The sequence below is a fragment of the Callithrix jacchus genome, chromosome 1 (genome assembly GCF_049354715.1).
Source record: "Callithrix jacchus isolate 240 chromosome 1, calJac240_pri, whole genome shotgun sequence".
NCBI lineage: Eukaryota > Metazoa > Chordata > Mammalia > Primates > Cebidae > Callithrix > Callithrix jacchus.
Window position 1 is genome coordinate 180200716 of NC_133502.1, and position 22893 is coordinate 180223608.

The 22893-nt window shown below is 50.2% G+C and overlaps 1 protein-coding gene across 5 annotated transcripts in view; it reads right to left on the reverse strand.

Annotated features, from left to right (window-relative positions):
- RAPGEF1 (Rap guanine nucleotide exchange factor 1) overlaps positions 1-22893 on the reverse strand; it is a 151902-nt gene that overhangs the window by 28538 nt on the left and 100471 nt on the right. For 3 of the 5 annotated variants that reach the window (XM_035260974.3, XM_003732066.6, XM_002743411.7), the window contains 6 exons: positions 22323-22411; positions 21204-21356; positions 20661-20784; positions 20034-20217; positions 17856-18356; positions 13720-13922 (listed from right to left, as the gene is read on the reverse strand). In XM_035260974.3, coding sequence (XP_035116865.1) covers positions 13720-13922; positions 17856-18356; positions 20034-20217; positions 20661-20784; positions 21204-21356; positions 22323-22411 — 1254 coding nt within the window. Of the gene's footprint in view, positions 1-11027; positions 11187-13719; positions 13923-17855; positions 18357-20033; positions 20218-20660; positions 20785-21203; positions 21357-22322; positions 22412-22893 lie in introns of all 5 variants that reach the window. The other 2 variants (XM_009004399.5, XM_035260868.3) reach the window with 2 other exon arrangements.

A 22893-nucleotide genomic window follows, 5' to 3' on the forward strand; every position in this document is an offset into this window, starting at 1 on the left:
TCACATGGGTGGTTAGCAGGTTTTAATTCAACAAGGTCAGAGACAGACTCCCACAGCGTGGTACCTCTTCGAGGAGACCCTCAGCACAGGGTAGCTGCTGAGGGCATGCTCTCCAGGTGCATCTCATGGCATCTCCGCCTGTATATGCTAGTACAAGCCACCGAAGTTCTTGAGCCTCAGCTCAGGCTCTTAATCTTTAAAACGGGGATGAAAACAACAGCCCCTCTCCATAAGGTTTCTGTGGATGTTCTGTGAGACACTGAGCACTACATGCAAATCCTCCACACGGTGCTGGTGTGAGCGACCTCACGGGCAGCATCAGTCCTCCTTTCCCGCCCTACAAACAATCCAGGAACTCTCTAAATAACAGAGCTGGAGCATTTAGTAGGGGCCTAATACATATTCTAGGCATCGTATTATTAATTAAGGTTCCTAGAATATTGCCCAACTCACAGCAGTGTCTCAGTTTTGAGTGTGGACAGGTAAGAGACAAACTTCACCCACTGCATGGGTTGAGGTCTAGGCACTGGGGAGGGAGGCTCAGGGAAACGACCAGGGGTGTGAACTATCAAGGAGGGGGCAGCTACCAAGGAGAAAGAAGGAGAGTCAGCCTCTCTTGGACAAAGGAGCCTGGCCTGGCCTGTCCTGGCCCTCCCTCTGCAGCTCTGAGCTCATGCTCTGGTATTCAAGCTATGCAGTCATGCTGGGACAAGAGCCAAACTGGAAAGGTACCTTCATGGGGCAGGGAGACACAGGGAAAGCCTTCTGATCACCATGAACCCCTTGCTGTGCCCCTTGGGCTCTGCAGATGCCAAGAGCTGCATCAGGGCTCATGTCACACCATTTTCAACAGGCCCGGTCTCTACCGATTCCCCAGAGGAATACTTCCAGCACTTTATGATCAAACTTACCCACAGGGCAAGGAGAAAGGCAGGGTGGGCCATTCCACAGAAACACTGCCTCACCACAGCCTGGAGTTTATTTTAGGATCTGGCTCGTGCCCGGCTTTGCTTCTGACGAGCTGCTGCTCTCTCTGCAGCAGGAACTTTTATTTATAGCCAGAATAAGACTGTTTGGGCTGAGGATTTTAGAACAGAAATGGCTGCCTGTCTGAGACCTGCAAACTTCTGCAGAAGATCCAGGGGTGCCAGTTAGGAGAGGGAGTGCCTGGCCCCCAATGTCAGCCCTGGTCACACAGTGAATCAGAACACAGCAGGGACTGACTCATGAGGACAAGAACAACTACTCCTACTGTATCCTTCCTGCTGGGCATGAATCATATCAACTCACCTACACACAGTGCCTTACGAGGCTTATTACTGATGAAAATACTGAGGCTAGGCGGGGAGACCACATGCCTAATAACACAGCTGGCAAGAGGTGGCATGGGGATGGCTGATATCATAACCGATTCATGTTTTCTGAAATATTGAGGTGTATCCTGGACATGAGACAGGCCCTAGCCATGCAATCCCACAGCTCTGCAGGGTAAAGCCTCACCAATTCTGCTCAGAGTTCCTTAGCTGAGTGCTTTGTGATGCCAGGAATGCAAAGCCCAATGAGCTGAGACTTGAAACACAGGCCAGGATGTAGAGAGAGGCACATGGGTCAGAGTGCTGGAGGACAGGCAGGGGAAAGGTGGAATCAGCAACCAGCTCCTTTGGAAACATACCCCTGAATACCACCAGGCCCCAGAGTCCAAAGGATGTGGGAGGCTGATGACCTCATATATGAGCGTGTGGTCAATTCACTAAAAGGCAAACCTGCTTGAAGCTGGTCAGGCATTGTTTTTTTTTTTTTTTCTCACAAGTAAAATACTTAGAAAAGGCACCAGTTTTCAGTGACACCTTCTCTCTTTTATAGTCCTGGCATGGAAAAAGGACTGGGGATGGGCCCTGTGTTGCCTTGGCAAGAAAGCAGGAAAGATCTTTTTTTTCCTTTTTTGTTGAGACAGGGTCTTGCTCTGTCACCTAGGTTGGAGCGCAGTGGTGTAGTCATGCGTCACTGTAGCCTCGACCTCCTGGGCTCAACTGATTCTCTTGCCTCAGCCTCTTAGATGGGGGGACTATAGGCACATGTCACCAGGTCCAACTAATGTTTTTGATTTTGTAGAGATGGGGTCTCGCTGTGTCCCTCAGGCTGGTCTCGAACTCCTGGGCTCAAGTGATCCACCTCAGCCTCCCAAAGGGCTGTGATTACAAGCATGAGCCACTGTGCCCAGCAGGAAAGTAGATCTTTAAAGGAACAACTCTGAGTCCTCAATATAACAGCCACTCCACTTCATTCCTCTGATCAGGAAGACCGTGTGCCAGAGGAGCAGCTGAGGGTTAGGGACACAAGGTTAGGACCTTGATCAGAATCGCTGTTCTGTAGTGACTTGAGCTCCAAGCCCTGGAGAACTGTCAGCTCCACCAGTTAACAGGGAAATGTGATCATGTAAATGAATGGATTCACTGACATGGTGAAGTGTTTGGGAAGAAAACAAGTTGCCAGAAACTGGTCATTACTGCATAATCTTGGCTCAAGCAAGGCTTATGACTTCAGAATTTTTGGATGCTACTTAGCAAAACAGATAAGCTATTGAACAGCTGGTTTGCAGGCTTAAATTTTTATCCCTCATTTGTGAGAAAACACATTCGGGGAAGCTGCTTTTCTACCGTGGTCTGGGCTTCCTTCCCCAGTGGAGAATCAACAGGAGCCACAGCTCAGCACTGGTGCTGGGCTCAGAGCACACATGTCCTTCACCCAGGGACTGTGAGCCCCACAGTGTGGGGCCTAATTTATCTCTTCTGGAAAGAAATTGAGTTTTTCACTGCTGATGACACCTACATGATTTCCTGGGGAGAAAATCTCATCTGATGTGATTCTCCCAGGACACCCTTGGGCACCAGGAAAGGTGCTGGGTAACACTCCTTGTGACTCAATTTGGCAAACTGTTAGGGAGACTTCTGGTTGTGTCTTCTCTTTCCTTATGGTCCCAATTAACTACTGGTTGATAGCAGGGTCTACCTTGCTTTGGTAGGGTCTACCTCAGGCCCAGGGGCAACTCCCCTTCTTTGATGACCTTGTATTAATTTATAACAATAACTACACTTTACATAGTGTCAAAAGATGAGCTCCAAAGCCAAGTGGTAGGTTCTGAGGCCAATGCCACAGCACCTGAACTGAGATCTGTCACAGACTGTTTTGTCTTTGGTCCTGGTAAGGAGGCGGTCCTGTGGGTCACACTGTGTGAATGATAAGATGGCATTCTTCTGATCAAAGAAGGGCCACATTAGCCTTATGTTGGGTCCAAAAAATATCTTCTTCCTTTTCAAATAAACTTCTTAGTGGAGTTTACTTTTTAAAACCACTTGATTATCCTAAGAAAACATGGATGTAAAAGAGCAAAAATGTGTTGCTTGGGAGAAGATGAGTGAATTGTAAAAGCTCCTACTTAAGTTCCTTCTCATGTGACATATTTTTGCAACCTGAATCACAATTATCTCCCTTGAAAATACTACATTTTGGCCAATGGCCTCATGGCAAATTACACTCTTGCAAAAACCTCCAATACATTCTAGGATGCTCTGTAATTCACTAAGTGTTGATCTGAATAGCATCAACCCTTTATAGAAAGATTCAGTACAGATTGAAAAATGATTCCAATTCAGTTCTAGAAGTCTGACAACTATTTTTATTCAGTTTGCATTTCAACTTGACAGGGGCTCTAATTTACACTTATTCTTAGAACTCTATTTTAGAGCCTGCAGCTACACTTTGTAACATGTCAGAACATGAAGGACAAATATACCCCTCTTGACATCCAGCCTACTCACTTCTTTTGACTGAGCCTTATGATGTCTCGAAATTTATTTGGTAATTAAGCAGTTCAAAAATGTTAAACACTATATTTTTCATGATGGGGATCTGGATTCCACCCTGGCTCTAGCTTAACTTGGAACAAATGTCTCAGCTTTTCTCTCCTGGCTTTTCCATCTCTAGAACCATTCCATCACAGAGTAGAGAGGAAGGCCCTGGACAGGGAGACAGTGGCCCAACATGGAAGTAAAGGCAAGAGGCACTGCACGTGGAACTGGGCCTTGGGGTGCCTGTCAGCGTCACAAGGAATGGGGGCACTTTCGGTACCTGACAGTTTGACAGTCACAGATGGAGTCAGAAGTACAGCCACGGCCAGGTGCTACAGTGACACTAATGTACCTGAAGCTGGTCCGGGGGCAGTGACCAGCCAAAATGCCAGGCTGTAAACAGAGATTCTCCAAGTCTAGAACCAGGGGGTGGAAACAGCTGCATCAGAGTGACTGTGTTTGAAAGCCTCCAATGCGAGGCACTTTAGGCTGTCTTCCTGCTGTCAGGGCTGTGACCATTCCTGCTCTTGAAATGGGCACACTCCCTGCTGCCCACAGTAAGGCAAGGCAAGCTTGCTCCTGGGCTCAGGAGGTAACCCCATCTCCTCCAGAGCTGGGCCTTTCTCTATAGGTGGCTCTACATTATCCCCTGAGAGTTGCACGGACCTGAAAAGGGCTCTGGTCTGCATGTACCTCCTTCCACAAGACAGGGTCACACTGAGTGGGATCTAATCCAGCCTTTACACTTCAGAGCAGCACTGGGTCTTTCAGGAAGGGTGGAAAAGCGCAGGGGGAACGCACTGCAGGAGCCAAACTGTTTCAAGGGCGCTGCAGACAGAACTACCTAGGCAACTCTCAGGCCAGACACAGCAGCCAGAGCCTCAGGTCAGTAGAGAAGGAAAATGAGGAAGAAAATGGATTCTCAGTCAGAGCCTGGGACTAATGCATCTGTTACATGGGAACGAGAGGCTAGGCTGCACCACAGCTGCGAGTTCACAGCCCAGCCCCTGCCCTCAGAGGAAGTGTAATCCTGAGAAGACACCGCAGCATTACACAGGAAAGCAGCGGCCTCCCCCATGTGGTGACAGATCTGATGCTAAGACCTCCCTTTTCATGAGATGCTGGTTGTGCATCACACACATTATGTGTGTTTTTCGTCCTTATGACAACCTTGTGCTCCCACTGTGCAGATGAGGAAAGGGAAGCCCAAGGCATTGGGGCGGGGTGGTGTGCTTTGGTTCATACAGCAAGTAAGGAGAAAACAGGGTGGGGAAGAGGGTGTGCAAGAAGGAGAAACTCGTATGTGGGGAGGGGATGAGGGATGGCAGTGGAGGTATACGGGAGACAGGCTTGTGGCAGGGTAGGGAGGAGCAGTGCCAGGGCCTCAGAAGAGCCAGGGAAGCTGGCCCTGGTGCTGCAGGGATGTGGTGACACTTTTAGTTTGGCTGCAGGGTTGAGAAGTGGGGAGGGCCTCTGACTGCAGAGGCAGGAAGGCCAGTCAGGAGCAACAGTGGCCATCCAGGTGAGATATGGGGGTGGGGAGGAAGTGGGTGGCCACAGCCTGCCCAAGGCTAATGCCCTATGCAGTATCAGCAGGACATGCTGGGATGGGGAGAAGAGGGGCAGGACAAGAGTGAATGAGCACAGCCTGCTTGTCTGCTATGTGCCAGGCATGGGGACTAATTTCTGACCTCAGGGAGCCCAGGGTCTGGTGAGGAGAGAAGCCTGCATGCAAACAGCTGGAGATCTGTGGAGACTGCCTTGGACTTGCAGATTCTGTCTCCAAGGGAATGAACTTGTAGACTCTCCCCTAAGGGCACGAATTGGTAGACTGTACCCCTAAGGGCATGGACTATGGAACAGACCCCTAAGGTCATGGACTGGTAGACTATACCCCTAAGGGCACAGACTGTAGACCACACCCCTAAGGGCACAGACTGTAGACCACACCCCTAAGGGCACAGACTGGTAGACTATACTGTGCTGCTAAACCCCCAAGAATGGAAAAGAGTCTAGGAGTCAGCAGTGTGAAACAGCCTGAAGCACTCACGTAATACTGAGCTATGCCAGGTCACGGAGGAACATGCACCAGTGGGAGGAAGAGGTCTCATGGAGGCTTTGTAAGATGGGGACAGGGCACTGTCCTTTCCCCCAAAGAGGAGCACTCCATGCGGACCGTGCAAAAATGGCATCAGGGAGGACTAAGGGACAAAGGCCAAGATGGCAGAAACTTATTTTTTCCAATAGGTGCCGAGAGCCCCACGGGACTGTCTTCCACTTCCCTCCCATGGGCCACTCCATTTTCCTCCTCCTCTCCTCCCTTCTCTCTCCTCTCTCCATTCCTCCCCTTTCCTGTTTGGCCTTAGGCCCATCAGTGTGCCCAGGGTCGCTGTGATGGCTCATCCTCGGGGACAGTTTGTGGCTAGGAGGCTGGCGGTGGTGGGGAGACAAGAGTGAGCGAGTGAGAGGCAAATGCACAGACAGAGTGAAGGAGGCTGCCATGGGTCCTGAGGAGCTTGGCCTGGCATTTCCTGGTGAGGGGATGCTGTGGCACGGGGACCAAGTGTCTGCATGAAGCTCAGGCCTTCTGTTGAGAGCACATGTGCTGATGCACAGAAACCTGGGCCCATCTCAGAAAATGACTGTTTTGCCTAGAATGGGTTGCCAGCTGCTCTGCAGACCCTTTAAAAAAAATTCAAGTCCTCAAGATGATATACACTTGACTCTTTTAGCCTGAAGTTTGTTTTTTTTCTTTAATTTAAAAAAACAGATGACAGTTATTATAGGCATTTCAATATAACTTCTACTCACAACTTGGGTCTGCTAGCAGTTTTAATTATCCAGAAGCCAAGATGGTAAAGAAATATTTCAACAGATTTCTAGCACCCAAATAGATCTCTTAGTGAGAGTAAGTACCCATAACTTTCAGTTAGCAAAAAAAACCACATAAGTAGTGTGGGGAATGGAGGAAGGTGTTTCTTCCAATGCCAACCCTGTAGCACTGGCAGGACACAGGTGGCCCTAATCGTTACTGAGAGATTCTGCATATCTTGTATTCGAGGGCACCGTGAACAGGAACCTAATCTAAAACTTTCAAGATGTGCAGAAGCAGAGAAAATGCAAGCCAGAGAAGGGACATGCAGAGAAGAGGGCCGTGGCAGTCAGCTGTGGAAGATGGGAAGGCGTGGGGCAGAGAAGGGAGATGGGCAGCCACCAGGCAGGGCCACCGTGAGAATACAGCAGACAGCCCAGGGAGCAAGAGCCCGGAGAGCAGTCCAGGGAGAAAGCACAGACAGCGCTGCTACTTCCAGGAGGGATAGTGAGGCCGTCACTGACACAGAGCCATGCCCCCACACAGCAGGCAGGCATGGGGCCTGGCTCAATCAGGATGGCAGAGACAGCCCGGGGGCACCGTGAAGGCTGCACCCACCTCTCCACATCTTTCCCTCCTCACAGTCATGCATATATTCTTCTTGACAGCCTTCTTTTACCAAGGTGGTCTGAATGCCCCTGAGACCATCTGTCAAGGTTTGGAGTCTTGTTTGTGTTAAAGTCTCCTGGGGTCTCGGCCTAAGTCAGGCAAGAGGGGAGTCTCGGGACCAGGAGCTAATACCTCCAATGAATGAAGGGCCAAGCAGACTGAGCTGAAGCCTGTGCAGAGGATGGTAAGAGGGACTCCCTGGGACCAACTCGTGTGTGGTGCTAATGAGAAAGAAGCCCAAGAAACAGCAGAGTTCAAAGCCGGCAGAGCCTGTGGGTGGGGAGGGCTTGCTTTCCCTGGAGTGGAGGTTCTAGGGAGACAGGGGAGGGCTGGCTGTCATCATCCCTCTCATGACCTTACTCTAAGTGCTTACATTTGAGATGACCTCCCTGAATGGACCCTGGACATCCTGGCCTCAATGCCTCTGGCAGGTACCTCTGCTTGGAACATCTTTGATTTGCTTTCTCTCCCCTTTATCTCCTAAAAATCCCAACTGTCCTTCAAGCTACAGCTCAAGCTCCACCCCTAGTACCCATGACCGTGTCCTTGCTCCACCAACCACAAGGTTTCTATGACTACAGCTCTCATGTGTGCCTTAATGTGGTGTGAACTTGTATTTTACATACAAGATGTCTTAAGACTCCCATATATTCCATGGATAAAAACCATGATGTGGCTGGGCACAGTGGCTCACATCTGTAATCCAAGCACTTTGGGAGGCTGAGGGGGCGGATCACCGGAGGTCAGGAGTTCAAGACTAGCCTGGCCAACATGGTGAAACCCCGTCTCTACTAAAAATACAAAAAACTACCTGGGTGTGGTGGTGCACACCTGTAATCCCCGCTATTCTGGAGACCGAAGCAGGAGAATCACTTAAACCCAGGAGACGGATGTTGCAGTGAGCCGAGATGGCGCCACCGAACTACAGTCTGGGCGACAGAGCAAGACTCCGTCTCAAAAAAAAAAAACAACAAAAACCCAAAACAACAACAACAACAACAACAGAACCATGACGTACTCAGACCCAAAATTAATTAAAATGTATGTGCGCAAATGTTCTCTGGTTCTGCAGCGGGCTGTGTGCCTGTCTTCCTCCACCTGCTGACCTGCAGCCCTGCTTTGGCCGGGGCCATCTTCCTCAAATGCAGGCCTTTTGCAACCTGACCTGGAAAAGTTGATGTCCTGAGCTTGCTGAATTAAACCCAACCCAGGGATCAGGGGAAGAGTGAATGAGAATACTTCTTAGTATCCACTTCGATTTAAATTGTTCAACACAGGTTTATGCCCTAGTAATTCCTTTGGCTAGAGGTTTCCAATGGTTAGAATCTCTTAGTAGAAGTAACTGTCCACTGTGCCAAGAACCAGATGAAGTGTCTTCAGATTTGACAACTGAACTGCTGTGTTTCCAAGGGGTACTCTTTCAGAGTTCCATGCTGGACAAATGACACAGGCCCAGGAGCAATGGAACGAAGAAATTCAGGAATAATTTCTGCTCTGATAGTAATCCAAAGCCCTATGTCTGGGGTTCATCTTAGAATTTAACCAAAGGACAGATGAAGAACATGTTGGCATTATACTAAATCACTTCTCTGAGGTTTCAGCATACTGGATGACGAATGTCCCAAACACCTGGCCATTACTAATGGTTCCTGAGGCATGTTCCTTTTAATGAAGCACCTTTATTAGGACCTCCCCTCCGGCTCCTTGGTGGACTTGTTGCTAAGAATGCAGTATTTCAGATGCAAGATGTCTTAACACTCTTGTATGTCCCAGGGATAAAAACTATGACGTATTCATAACCAAACTTAATTAAAATGCCCTGGTTTAATTTTGTAGCAAACAGTCCAGTTCATTCATAGTCTTCTAACCCCTAACTGCTCAAAAGGGACACTGTAGCAACTCTAAGGGGAAAAAAAAAACAAAAACAAAAACCTAGCTCACTCAAGAGCTAGGATTGTCCAAAGGCCAAGTTTCTCAAGATTTGTGAAAGGAGCCTGCTAGAGGTGCCCCTGAGGAAACCAGGGGCTTCTGTGTGGCCAGAGCAGGGTGAGGGGAGGCCGTCTCCCCAGCATGAGTAGGGCTGCTGGGGGCTCTAAGGTGTGAGGCCTCAGTACCCCAGTGGACTGTCCACCCTGGGCACAGATGGAAACTAGACAAAACCAGACTGTGAACCTGAGTCTGGATAAGTCTTTACAAGACACCCGGTCCAAAGTCATCATTTACAGTGGGGGAGAAAAAGCCAAATAGGTTAAGCCGCTTGCCCAACTCTCATGTGTAAAGTCAGAAGCAGAACAAGACTAGACTCCAGGAGTCTTATTACTAAGGTAATGAACAGTAACAAGCTTTCTAAGATTACTACATATCTGGCCATTTCATATAATTTTACTTAATTCTCACAATTACAAAATATGAGGCGGGTAAAATCCAGTCCCAAAGGGAAGATGCTGAAGCGGGTTTGGCGGGGGCCATGGGGGGAGAAGTGCACCATCCAAGGTCAAACGTCCTTCAAGTGGGACTCGAAATCATTCTAGAGTTCCTTTCCCTGTGCTTAGTTTCATTCTAACAGATCAAAGGAAGAACGGTGGCCACTGAGGTTCTCGGACATTTGCAGATGCCAGTGAAAGACTATGCCTACTTCAGGGTCGGTGGCCCCAGGCTTCAGTAGTAAACTGTTTACACAAATGGCTGTACCCCCTTCCCTTCCTAGATCCACGTCCCTGTGCAACATGACTTAGCAGCAACTACCATCAAGAGGCAGAACCAGCTTCCCTGCTCCCTGAATCCGGGCTGGCCTTGTCACTTAACTGCGCACCTGCAATGGACCAGGCACCATACCACTTCTGAGCTCAGACTCTAAGGGACCTTGCACGCTTCCATTTGTTTTTTTTTGTTATTGTTGTTGTTGTTTTTGAATCCTGCCAACTGCCATGTAAACAAGCCCAGGCCAGCCTGATGGAGGTGACAGACCACATGGATCATAGCCAAATCAGCCCAATTGTCCCAGCTCAGGTCCCAGGATGTCAGTGAGTTCAGCCAAAATTGGCCAGAGCAGTACAACCATCCTGCTACCAAATGGTCACTACTGTATTAAACCACCAAGTTTTGGGTGGTTTGTTATGCAGCAAAAGAAAACGAATGCAGCCCTCAAAGTCAAAGCATCACGCACTGGTGAAGCCTGCTGTCCTCACCCGGCTTACTACGTCTACCCATCCATCTAAACTATCTACCCACTCATACCCATCTAATCTATCTATTTATTTTGAGATAGGGCTTCACTATGTTGCCCAGGCTGGACCTGAACTCATGGGCTCAAGCAATCCTCCTGCCTCAGCCTCCTGAGGAGGGGGGACCATAGGTGAGTGCCATCACACCTGGCTATATTCCTTTTTAATCCTGGAACATAGCAGGCCAATCCAAGGCCCAAAGAGAGATTGGGATAAAGAGACCAAAATGTCTCTGTCACTTTATGCCAGACTGGTGATGCTCCCGCAGTGGCCACTCACATTTTCCATGCCTACCCTTGCCTCACCCGGACATGTCTCACGGTCTTTAAGGCCCCACAGGACCAACTATTTATAGCCTTCCCATCTATGCAGGGACCCGCAGAAAACCAGCAGAACACATGGCTGAGGCACACGCGACCAAGGAATGGCCCTGTTCATGTGTTTCCAAGTAAAGAACAGCAGGAAGCGACTCACCGAGGGCACAGGCAAGCTGCCATGCCGGCTGAGAAAGGAGTTAGAGACGGACACACTGAGGCCCTGAGCGGCACTGCCGTCCTCGGGGGTGAAGGCCACTTTAGTTTGCTGGACACAGTAGGAGACAGAGGAGAAGGAAGCAGCAGCACAGGAGGCCTGCTGGACAGAGGGGAGGAGAGAGAAGGCAGGGAAGGAGGGAGAGAAGCAGAGAACAGTCAGATACGTGCAGGGAAAGGCCATGGAGGCTGCTGTCCACATCCGCGCAGGGACGTCCTGGAGAGGGACAGCTTCTGGGCTCAGTTTAGGGACTAAACCAGCTGCTGAAGGCGATCTGCATGAAAGGGCACCCTCCTTCACTTCCTTACACTATATCCTGAAATTGTGTCCACTGGGAGCAGGTTGGGTAGGAGGAGGTGAGGGGGCTAGGGCCACACAGACCTGGGCTGACTCTGGACTCTGAGCTGCTCCTCTGTGGGGAGCGGATCCATGTGTCATTCACACATCTTCAGAACTCAAGATGGGGCTCCAGCTGCCTGGGTTTGAGTCTGGACCCTGCCATTTCTGTTTAGCCTTGGGTACTACTTAAAGGTCTCCGTGCTCAGGTTTTCCATCTGTAAAACAGGGGTAACCCTGGCGCCTCCTGTATGCGGCTGTTGGGAGGATGACATGGGATATGTGTGAAGCACCTGGAATCTTGCCTACCATACTGTATGTGGGCCAACAGGTGTGTATAATGAGCATCATTTTTGTCTGTGAAGCGTGGATAAGGCTTCCTGCATCTGCATTTGAGAGAGGGTGTGACCAATAGCTGGCAGGGCCTGTTAGGTGGTATGCCTGGGCTGCCCTTAGTCTGGGCATGGCTCCCAGGTCTTTCGTTTCTAGCTTCGGGCTTGGATTAAGGCTCTCTGGCTCTGTCAGCCTCAATTTATTTATAATGGGGATGCCAGGAGCTGTGGCAAAGACCATGTAGAGCCAGATGAGAGCCCTGGTGCTTACCTGGGGAAGTGTTCAACACAGGTGTTCCTAACAGGCCTACGGGGGCTGAGCTCACTACTGCCCTGCAGGCATGGTAGAATAGGTTCTGATTCCAGGCACTCACGAGAGGTGTCTCCCCAAATATTCAGAAGCCTGTGGACTCCACAGCATGCAGAAGATGCCCAACAATAGGCAATGGGCTGAAAATACTTTCAATACATCTGGCTCAGCAATGGTGTTTTTTTTTTTTTTTAAGATAGGGTCTCACTGTGTTGTCGGGGCTGGTCTTGAACTCCTGGGATCAAGTGATCCTCCTACCTCAGTCTCCCAAGTAGCTGAGAATATAGGCATGTGCCACCACCAGTCCTGGTGCTTGGCAATGGTTTTAACCAAACATTTTAGGCAAGGGGTCTCTAAATGAGCATTTATGTTTCCATGGTGGAGACCCTTTTTGAGACGTCTTCAGAGCAAGTGAGATTCATATTCTCAATTTTGTCTGTGGGGTGGGCAGGGCAGTTGAAGATCTGAGACCCTGAACGCACAAACCCTGTGTCACCCTGACACAGCTAATGAATGGCAGAACGGGAATCCAGGACTCCCAACTCCAAGCCTGGCCTTTCCTCTACTGGACATAGCCACCTCTGAAGGGGCTGAGTTGGTTTCTGAGTGGAAACCAAACAGCTTGCTTGGTGAGCCAGAGCCTACTGAGTGTAGGAAGGCTCAGATATATGGAGTAACCCAGGGACATTTGTCCTCCAGTCTGCAGCTGCCTCCTAGAAAAATCAGATGGTCCCTGATGTCCTCTCACAATGGATAAAAGATGGCCCAGTGCACACCAGTCCCTTCCTGGTAGAACCCACCAGACTGGCTAGCACAAGAACACAGGAGCCCAGGGAGCTCTGAACAAGCCTCGAGCTCCCTGTGGGGTACACTTTTCCTGGGGAGCACGGCTGGACAGGAGGTTCAGATTCTCAAACCTGATTAGGGCCCTCCACATTCATTAACTGGCAGCAAAGAGAGAAGCCACAGGCATCCCTGATCTGCCCACCCGCCCAGTGCCTGGGCAGTTCCGGAGCCTCACAGGGTGCCCACGGTGGAACAGCCTGCCTTCTGTGCTGACTAGTGCTTCATTACGTGCATGGGAGTCCTCAGCGCAGGAGTGTTTTCTAGAAGAGAGAGGTGACGTGTCTGGAACAGAGTGGCTCTGTTTAAAGCCATCCTCTGCTTCAATGGCGCTTGTTTTCCTTGGGCTCTCCCTGGCCAGGGCTGGGATGTAAGTCACTCTACACAGTTAGGACCATTATGCCAATCAAGTCCACAGATGGCCGTGCACAGACCATGCCCTGTGCTTTGATTGAGTCCCTCCTTTCTGGGAGGTCTATGTTGAAGCCAAAGAAGAAATAAAAAATACAAGAGACTGTCAGCAGAAAGAGCAAACACCCTGAGTACAAGCCTGTCCCTGCTGTGTGGGGCCGCTCTGGAAAAGAAAGGTCCCTGCACCCCAGTGTAGGGAGGTGGCAGAGTGGGAGACAGGCTGCTGGTGAGCATCTCAGGAGGAAAAGAAAGCATCTGCGTGGAGACAGTGCCTTCCATACCCAAACCCAGGGCCCTGCCACGGCTGCGAGGAGGGTTAACCCTGCCCCTGAGGAGGGTCATTCTGGCTCCTAGAGATTTGCTAGGTTCAGAAGTTCTGGTCACAAAGGAGACTGCCACTTACCAGCTGCCGCTGCTTGGGGGGAAGGGCAGGTGGTGGGGCCAGCTCCTGCACAGAGTCTGCCCCAGTGAAGGAGTCGCTGAAGCCATACACCTCCATGAGGAGCTTGTTCTTCTGCTGGTAGATGTGCTCGTTCTGCGGTGTCTGGTAGAACATGGAGGGCTGCGGCTCTGAGTAGTCCTCCAGCAGCTGCATGTACGCCAGCACTGTGAAACCGAGGGACAAAGCTGCAGTAGGGCTAGGGGCTGTCACGGCAGGAGCCCCGACCCCACATTCTTCCCACAGCAGCTAGGGGGCTTTCCACTGAAAGCACCTCAGGGAGGGATGAATAGGTTGAGTGCAGAGGACTTCTTAGGCAGTAAAATCAAACTCTGTCTGATGTGCTAACAGAGGAGGCACATCCAGACTGGCAGATGCGCAACACCAATGGGGAACCCTAATGCGAACTTGGGACTCGAGTGAGAGCATGTGGTGGGCACAGGGATAGCAGGTCTCAGCCACCTCCTGAGCAGGCACTTTCCCTTCGGGGCAGGTCACAAGTGCCAGGTGGAGCTGACATTCAGACGCCCAGAAAAAGTGGCAGCTCTGCAGTGCTAAATTTTGTATCTTCAAATAAGCACAAAGCCAGAGGCTTCTCTGCAAACCTAAACTAGTCAACAAATCAAGGAAGGCCAGACACTGAGCTGAGGAAGACAGTCACAGAGGTAGCGAGTTTATTTCTTCCCTGAGCTGCACTGGGGGTCCAGGTATACAGGAAATGCTCTCTCTCCAGGGGTGTCTTTCTGATGCTCGTTCTCCAGGGGAGAGTGGTGTCACTGAAGAAAAGGGTTCAAAGTCACCTTTTTATTTAAAAGAATATGTAAGAATTTCTTACTAGCTCCCACAAGCACCGAGCAGAACTTGGTTGTAAAGATGCACAGGAAGAGATGATTCCCTCTGTGGTCAGCTGCTGCTACTGAAAGGGCAGCTAACAGCCCCCTGAGCTTGTCCCACACTTCCTTTTTTTTTTTTTTTTTTGAGATGGGGTTTCACTCTTGTTGCCCAGGCTGGAGTGCAATGGCGTGATCTCAGCTCACCGCAACCTCCGCCTCTTGGGTTAAAGCGACTCACCTGCCTCAGCCTCTCAAGTAGCTGGGATTACAGACGCATGCCATCATGCCCAGCTAATTTTTGTATTTTTAGTAGAGACAGGGTTTCGCCATGTTGGTCAGGCTGGTCTTGAACTCCTGACCTCAGGTGATCCACTTGGCTCAGCCTCCCAAAGTGCTGGGATTATAGGCGTGAGCCACCGTGCCCAGCCCCACATTCCCTCTTTAATGCTGCACAACTAACATCACTAGGCTTCAGAGGAAGAGGCAAGCCTAGGAAGGTGATCCCAAGCACCCACAAATTGCTCCCTAAAAAGACTAAACATGGCCAGGCACAGTGGCTCATGCCTATAATCCCACTGCTTTGGGAGGCTGAGGCAGTAGGGTCACTTGAGACCAGGAGTTTGGCACCAGCCTGGGCAATATAGTGAGATCTCCATCTCTAAAGAGAAAAAATAAAAGAAAAAAATCAGCAATGTTGGTATGTGCCTATGGTCTCAGCTACTCAAGAGGCTGAGGTGGGAGGATCCCTTGAACCCAGGAGTTCAAGGCTGCAGTGAACTATGGAGAAGAAAAAAAGACTACACACAACCACCTCTGCCTGACTTCTGTGAAACTGTGATCTATTCAGGAGGGCTTTTGGAACTCTTGATGTTGAAGTCCTCGTAGAGACCTGCCAGCCAAGCATAGAATAGCAGTGATGTTCCCAGCCTTCTAGAAATGAGGAGGACCTGGTCCATTTCAAAAAGCCCAGAGACCAGGCAGCCAGCACTGCTGGGAAGGCTCAGCCACCAGTGCTCAGAGCCTGGGACTGGGGATTTCAGGTGGCAGACAATGATCACAAGGAAGGCTTGTCTGGCACAAGGGACTCATGGGGCTGCCCCTGGCAAGAGGGGCTGGGGACTCTCGTGATGTCACTGCATCCCAAATGATGAGGACACGCCATGATGTTGGGACTGAATGTGCATGAACTCAAGCCAGCATTAGCCACATGTCCACCAGGGTGATGATTCTTTCCTTCTTTCCCTCAAAGCAATTTTGTGAGATATTTTCCACAATGTCACTTGAGGGTCCCCTCGGGAAGTGAAGAGCAGTCAGAGGACTGAGGCTCAGGGTGCCTTGAGTTTGGGGCTCTTTCACAGGGTACAGAGAAGACCACCCCCTGCATAGGGGTCAACACTGAAAACTGGATGGGACCTGAAGGAAGGAGGGCAAAATCCCTTCCTCCTTGGCTTGGGAAGAAGCGTAACAGGCTGGTACAACTCAGGCTTCGCTCTTAGTCCTAGATCTGTGCCCCACTTGCTGTTGATTTTGGGCAATACTCAGTTCCTCTACCTATGCTCCAGTTTCTCTACCTGTGAAACCAGAGCTAATAGGGCCTGCCTTGCAGGTGGCTGTCAGGACCACCTTCGATGGGGCATGTGAAGCTTTAGCTCAGGGCATGCCACACCTGCAGCTCGGGAGTTTCTTAGAGGTTTGCAGACTCTAGTGCTGGAGACACTGATGAATGAGCTAAAGCCTCAAAATGGTGGCCTAAATGAATAGGCATTTTCAGCCACTTGAGACTGCTTGAAAGGAAACAATGGCTACCCCTCCCTTTCCTTCTCCTCTCTAGAGACCCTGCATGAGGATCAACACCCACACTTGTTCTAGGGGCTGGAAGGGGAAGGCTCTCTGGCATCTGCTGCATTTGCAAGGATGCTATCCTACCCAGTGTCTGAGCTCAGAGGACCCCTCCCCTAGGGAAGGAAAGGGATGAGCCCAAATGGCATGCTGCCCAAGATAACAGGGGTGGAGGCGGAGGCCAACAGCTCTTTAAACACTTGTCCATGCAGAGGGAGGGGCAGAGAAGGAAATGTTTCCAGCATTGCCACTGCACACCCCTCTGCGGGAGCCCTGGTTTCTGATGAGCAAATGTACACGACAGATGGGGATGACATCATTAGTCCCACAGAGCCAGCTCCCCCTCTAGCTAGGGGGCCACACCGATGAGGCCATCGCACAAGCTGGGCAACACCCACCCAGGAGCTGGGAAATGCATGACACTAGTGTAGCCGCCACCTCCTGTGGACCACACAGCTGGCCCTCAGGGTGATCCTTGCTGGATTTAACCAAGCCAGGTCTCCCCTTCTTTGAGAATAGGGCCCAGCTCTAGGCTGGCTCAGATGTTCTCATTTTGGGAATTTGGAGTAGAGATTCCATTTCTAGTTCAAAGAAGTTCTCTGCTGGATGTGTCAACTGAGGCCAGGGAAGCCTGGGGCTGTGTGGCTAATGTGGCCACACACATTGAAACAGTGACAGCTGCACTGCCAAGAAAATGGAAGCAGAACTATGCTAGTGAAGCGGGGAGAGGGCGGGGGCAGAGAGCCAGGCAACTCCCGAAAACGTGGAGCAGTTAGGGGGAGCTAGGAGAAAACAGAATTTCTAGAACTCTTCTTAGTACTTTTATGACAGATTTACAGTTGGAAAATATTCAAAATTTCAGCTCCACCCCTGTGCTCCAATAATATCACATATTAAAATGTCTGGTCCAAGAAGTGTCCTCAATTACTTCTGTAGGGCAATCTCAGCTCCCAAGTCATTCTGAGAGCATGAACAGAGGACAGCGTGCTCTCTCTAGACAGGGATCCTTAAAACATCACTCCTTGGACACTAGGTAAAAGTTCTGCTGAAATTCACATGTCCACCTCACTCCATGCAGATATGGCTGCAAGGCTGTCCTGCAGACCAGGAAACTTGTTCCTCTCTGTCACTGAGATCAGGCCAGAAGGTCAACTGCTGCCATCTAAAGAGGAGAAGCCCTTGGGCTGCGTGGAGACCAGGCCTGAGATTTTATAGAAAGTGTAAAGGAGAGGTCAGCTGATCAGGCTTTAAAAAGGATCACCTGGAATGACAAAACCAGGCTCCCAGAAGTGTCTACGTACCTGGTTGGCCTATGTTTTATGAAATAATGAGGCCACTGGTTTGATTTTGGTCTAATGCTGAAATCAAACATGCTGCCATTTCAGGCTATAAAACACACTTCCCGACAATGGTGCAACAAAAGCTTACTGTGTTTGTTTTTCTTCTCTGGTAGAGGAGGTGGTTTTTCTGGATCACCCGTTGATTCAGGAGCAGTAAAATCACCCACAAATTCTACAGGGGCTGAGGAACCTCCATGCTGAAAGGGGAGAATAGCAGCGAAGGGCGCGTAGGTGACGGGCTGGACTGGGGCTGTGCTCTGCAGGTCCTCCCCAGAGATATTGTCGTACTGCGAGGGATGCCGCTCGAAAGACACCCTGCAGCCAGAGCTGTCCGTTGTCTGGGAGGCTGCGCTCCTGCGCTTCTTCTCGGGGAGAGCAGGCGGCGTGTCTGTCTGCTGCCCTGGGGCCAGTGTTCCGTCTGGCTGGGGATGGCTGCCAAGAGGCAGCTGGAAAGGATGGCCAAGAAATGGAGACCCAGACTCCCCCAAGGACTCTGGCAACGGGCTAAGGCTCCAGGCCGTCTGTTGAGGTATCTGGTCTGCGTTAGAGAGGTCTTGCTGGAGGAATTCATAGTCGGGATCATAGTGGTCTGCAGTCACAACAGGAAAAAAAAGACCTGTTAGCCACAGGCCCTGCAGGAGCAGCCAGGTGCACCCACCTCTCCCTGTCTGGCTCATGGGTGTGTGACAAAGACCTGTCTCCAGGGTTTAATATTTACATGTTATATTCTTCATTCTTCTCCCTGATTATAAAAGCAAACCAGATGGGAATATGGCTGTTCTGCTATACTTTTCTGTATTTTTTACTTAAAAAAAAAAGAAAAATACACAACCATTACAGAAGCCGTGGCAAATTACATCAGGAAAATAAAAATCACTCACAATCCTGTATTCTTAACAGTACTTTCTATTTCCCCCCCACTTTTTTTTTGAGACAGAGTCTCGCTGTCGCCAAGGCTGGACTGCAGTGCTGCAATCTCGGCTCACTGCAACCTTGGCTTACTACAGCCTCTGCCTCCAGGGTTCAAGCAATTCTCCTGCCTCAGGCCTCCCAAATAGCTGAGATTACAGCCATGAGCCACTATGCCGGGCCTCTATTACATTTTGATGTATTTCCTTAAATGCCCTTTTTGCCTCTGGGATTCCTTTTTAAAAAAGCCAAACTGAGGGCCAGGTGTGGTGGTTCACACCTGTTATTCCAGCACTTTGCAAGGCGGAAGCAGGCTGATCACTTGAGGCCAGGAGTTTGAGACCAGCCTGGCCAATGTGGCGAAACCCTGCCTCTACTAAAAATACAAAAACTGGTTGGGTGCAGTGGCTCACGCCTACAATCCCAGCACTTTGGGAGGCTGAGGCAAGCAGATCACCTGAGGTCAGGTGTTTGAGACCAGCCTGGCCAACATGGTAAAACCCCCACCTCTACTTAAAAAAAAAAAAAAAAAAAAAAAAAAAAAATTAGCCAGATATGGTAGCGCATGCTTGTAATCCCAGCTACTTGCCGGGGGGTAAGGCAGGAGAATCAACTCAGGAGGTGGAGGTTGCAGTGAGCCTAGATTGCTTCACTGTACTTCAGCCTCGGTGATACAGTGAGACTCTGTCTCAAAAAAAAAAAAAAAAAAAAAAAGAGAAACAATTGAGAATACTATGTAAATGGTCTCGTACATATTCTAGTTAACAATATGAGTGATTTTTAATAGCTACAGATTATTCCAGCAAATGAGTGTACCACAATTCATGTGATTTCCTACCAGTGAAATCTTGCTATTAATCTCTGATTATGCTCCTAGGATACATTCTCAGAAGTGAAAATATCTAGTTCACAGGATACAAATAGCTTCCTGCTCTCTAAACCCCCTGCCCAGCAGGCATTCAGCACCGAAACCAGACGGCTGGCTCGTGAAGCTTCCTCATCTTCAGCCTCTGTCAAGTGTTGTCAGGCCCCCCACCCCTTTGTTTAAAGCTCTTGACACAAATGGCTATTAATTTTGGTAAAGAGAGTCAAATTACACACCAACAGATGAACTGTAACAACAGTTACCGCTTGAATATCCAGGCTGTGGTTTTACATTGTAATTTCATTTATAGTGTCTCCTTGGGAGGCAGGTACTGTTACCCTCGTTTTGCAGATGAGGAAGCTGAGGCTCAGATTTTAAATGAGTTGGCCAAAGTCACACAATCAATGATCGCATGACCTGGGACTCCCACCCAGGGCTGCATAGCCCCAAAGAAGCCACGGAGAAGGATGGAACAGGACACTGGCAGCTCACCTAGTGTTTCACAGCTTGTGTTCCGGGAGCACTGCCCACTGTCCCTGTCCAGAGAGGAAAGCTGCTCATCTGACTTGCTGAGCTTGCCTATGCTGCTGCAGGGTGACAGGCGGGGCGACTCTCCACCGTATGAGTGGCTGCCTCCTGACAGTCGTCTCTGTGCGTAACAGTCAACGTCGAAATCCTCAAGTGGAAAAAGAGAAGCAAAACCAAGTCACTTTTGAGAACCAGTGGCAGAGATCAGGGGTGAGGCAACCGGTGCATTTCCTTAGAGGAGGAAATACTGCCAGGCCAGCTCAGAAACCACCTCTGACGTCAGCAAGCAAAGGACACATACAGTTGAGAAGCAGCCATCTGGAGTTTGTCGGGGGTCTGGGGCTGGGGTCAGCTGCGGCCCAGCTGTCCCCAGGAGATGCCTTTGCCTCTGGCCTCCCTGCCCTGACCCTCATACCCATATGGGAACTCTGACCATGTCCGGGAGAGAGAATGATGAGTATAAGGTCTCACCCCCGATGTGACAAACACCAGCCTGAAGACCATGGGTTTCTTTCAGCTTCAGGAGCCAAATCTCTGAACATCCCCACCCCCTCCCCTGCTTTCCCATGCAGGGAACAGGGGCTGCATTACCTGCCTATTGATTCCAACAGGCAAACTGGAGCCACTGGTGGCTCGGCTCATGGGGGCCACCACAGCCACTCGGGTAGGGGACGGCGCCGACTGTCTTTTCTTGGGTGGCAACGCTGGTGGAGGACTGAAACAGACCAAAACGTCCAGGCAGACCAAACCACACTCACCAAAGAGATAGTGGGGTACAGGATGTGGGGTTCTTTCATTACTAGATTCTCCACATCCAATATTCACACTTCAACTCTTGTCTACTCCCCTCCACCAAAATAAAACCTGTAAATACCAAATGAACCAAAAAGAAAAACCCTTTCTTTTCCTTTCACAATAAATCATACCAGGTGTCTCTGGGTTGAGGCCAAAAGGAAGGCTTCAGGAGAGCTCAGTGTGGCCAGAGAGGGCCAGGCGAGGTGGAGACATCTCTGGAGTCAGCCTCCCAAGGAGGGCCAAGCCCCCAGCGCTAAGGAGCAATGGCCCGAGCCCTACCTTCCTCCCTTTCTTGCTCAATATGCCATGGAGGTGCTGGACAAACAGGAAGGTAATTACCTATTATCAACCACCCGAATGCCAGGCAGAGGGGGCTTGGGGGGCGCGACCTCTTCATCCGCGGCGTCTAGGAGGAGCTCGGTTGACTGCGACATCCCGGTTGTCTTGTTTAGGATCTCTACCTCTCGGTCTGTCAGGGGGAGCTCTGCCGGGCTGGAGAATTGGGAAGAACTCAGGGTTATGAAAGGTCAAAGACGGGACAGAGCATACACGGGCCCCTAGAGGGTGAGGATGTGACCAGGGAGAACACAATGGGTGAGGTGGGGCTGAGGAGCAGGCTCTCTGAATACAGAGCCCTGGGGTTCTGGTTTGGTTGCTAATGAGCTACTGGAGCTTGGCTGTGCCCCCAATTTTGCACTCAGTTTCCTCATCTAAAGATGATCTAAGGACTCTCTAAAATGCTCGAGGCCAGGAGTGGTGGCTCACACCTGTAATCCCAGCACTTTGGGAGGCCAAGGAGGGCAGACCACTTGAGGTCAGGAGGTTGAGACCAGCGTGGCCAATATGGTGAAGCCATGTCTCTACTAAAAATACAAAAATTAGCCGGGCATGGTGGCACATGCTTGTAGTCTCAACTACTTGAAAGGCTGAGGCAGGAGAATCTCCTGAACCCGAGAGGAGATTACAATGAGCCCAGACTGCCCCACTGCACTCCAGCCTGGCCAACAGAGACTCTGTCTCAAAAAAAAAGAGGCTCCAAATTTATGTTTTCTATTTCTACTAGGAGGTTGGAGTAGAAATGGATATAAACCCTAAAAAGCATCCACGTCAGTTTACTCTTGATCAAGCCAGAGTGCTCTCAAGTCAAAGCCCCCAAGCCCAAGCCATTAAAGTTCTTTGTAATTATGAAATAAAGCTGCCCAGCAAAAGCACTGGTGTGTGTCACTGGACACGCTCACACACGGTCCTTGGAAACAATCACACTGAAGAGGAAACTTGAGATGGGGTAAATACTTTAAGCCTGTGTGAAATATACACACACTGCTCACCCCAGAAAAAAGAATATGGGCCTCCAGCAGCCCACCCTTGTGCTGCCCACCCCCTAGACCCCATCCTTGTCAAGTGTAGACTTTGCCACTGGGCGTGACCTCCACAACGGGAGGGTTAGTCAGCACCTACCCATCAGGCTTGCCGGCAGGGGAACTGGGCTTCACGGGGCTCGTCGGAGATGGACGTCCCTGCTTCTCGATGGTGAGCCTGACCAGCTCCTACCCCCAAAAGAGAAAGGCAATGAGCAAAGCTCCCGTCACCACTGAGTTTCCACAAGAAAGCAGGCAGGTGCTGTCTGTTCTCTACTGCTGAGTCTCATTTCTGTGTCTGTAGATTCCCCATGTACCATAAACCAAGTATCACTTGCCTGAGGTTATCTGCATGACTTTCCAAATGTCCCCTGGTCTCCAAAAGTACCTTCATGGCATGTCAAGAATTTTCAAAATTGTAAAGGCACTTCCTCTTGGAAGGGGAAATGGCAAACCCCACAGTCTCAAAATGATTGTTTTCACACCAATTAAAATACCTGGCAGAACAGATTCCCAGTCTGTTTGCTGGGGAAGAACTCTGTTTTTAGTTCTCTGAAGCCAATGATGGCCCTGGGTGGTTTCCCAAGGCAAGCTGGCCTCAGGTATGGTGGAGCTGCTAGCTGGTGGGGGCTGGCTGGGATCCTTGTCAATGGAGAAGGAGTTAAGGTGAG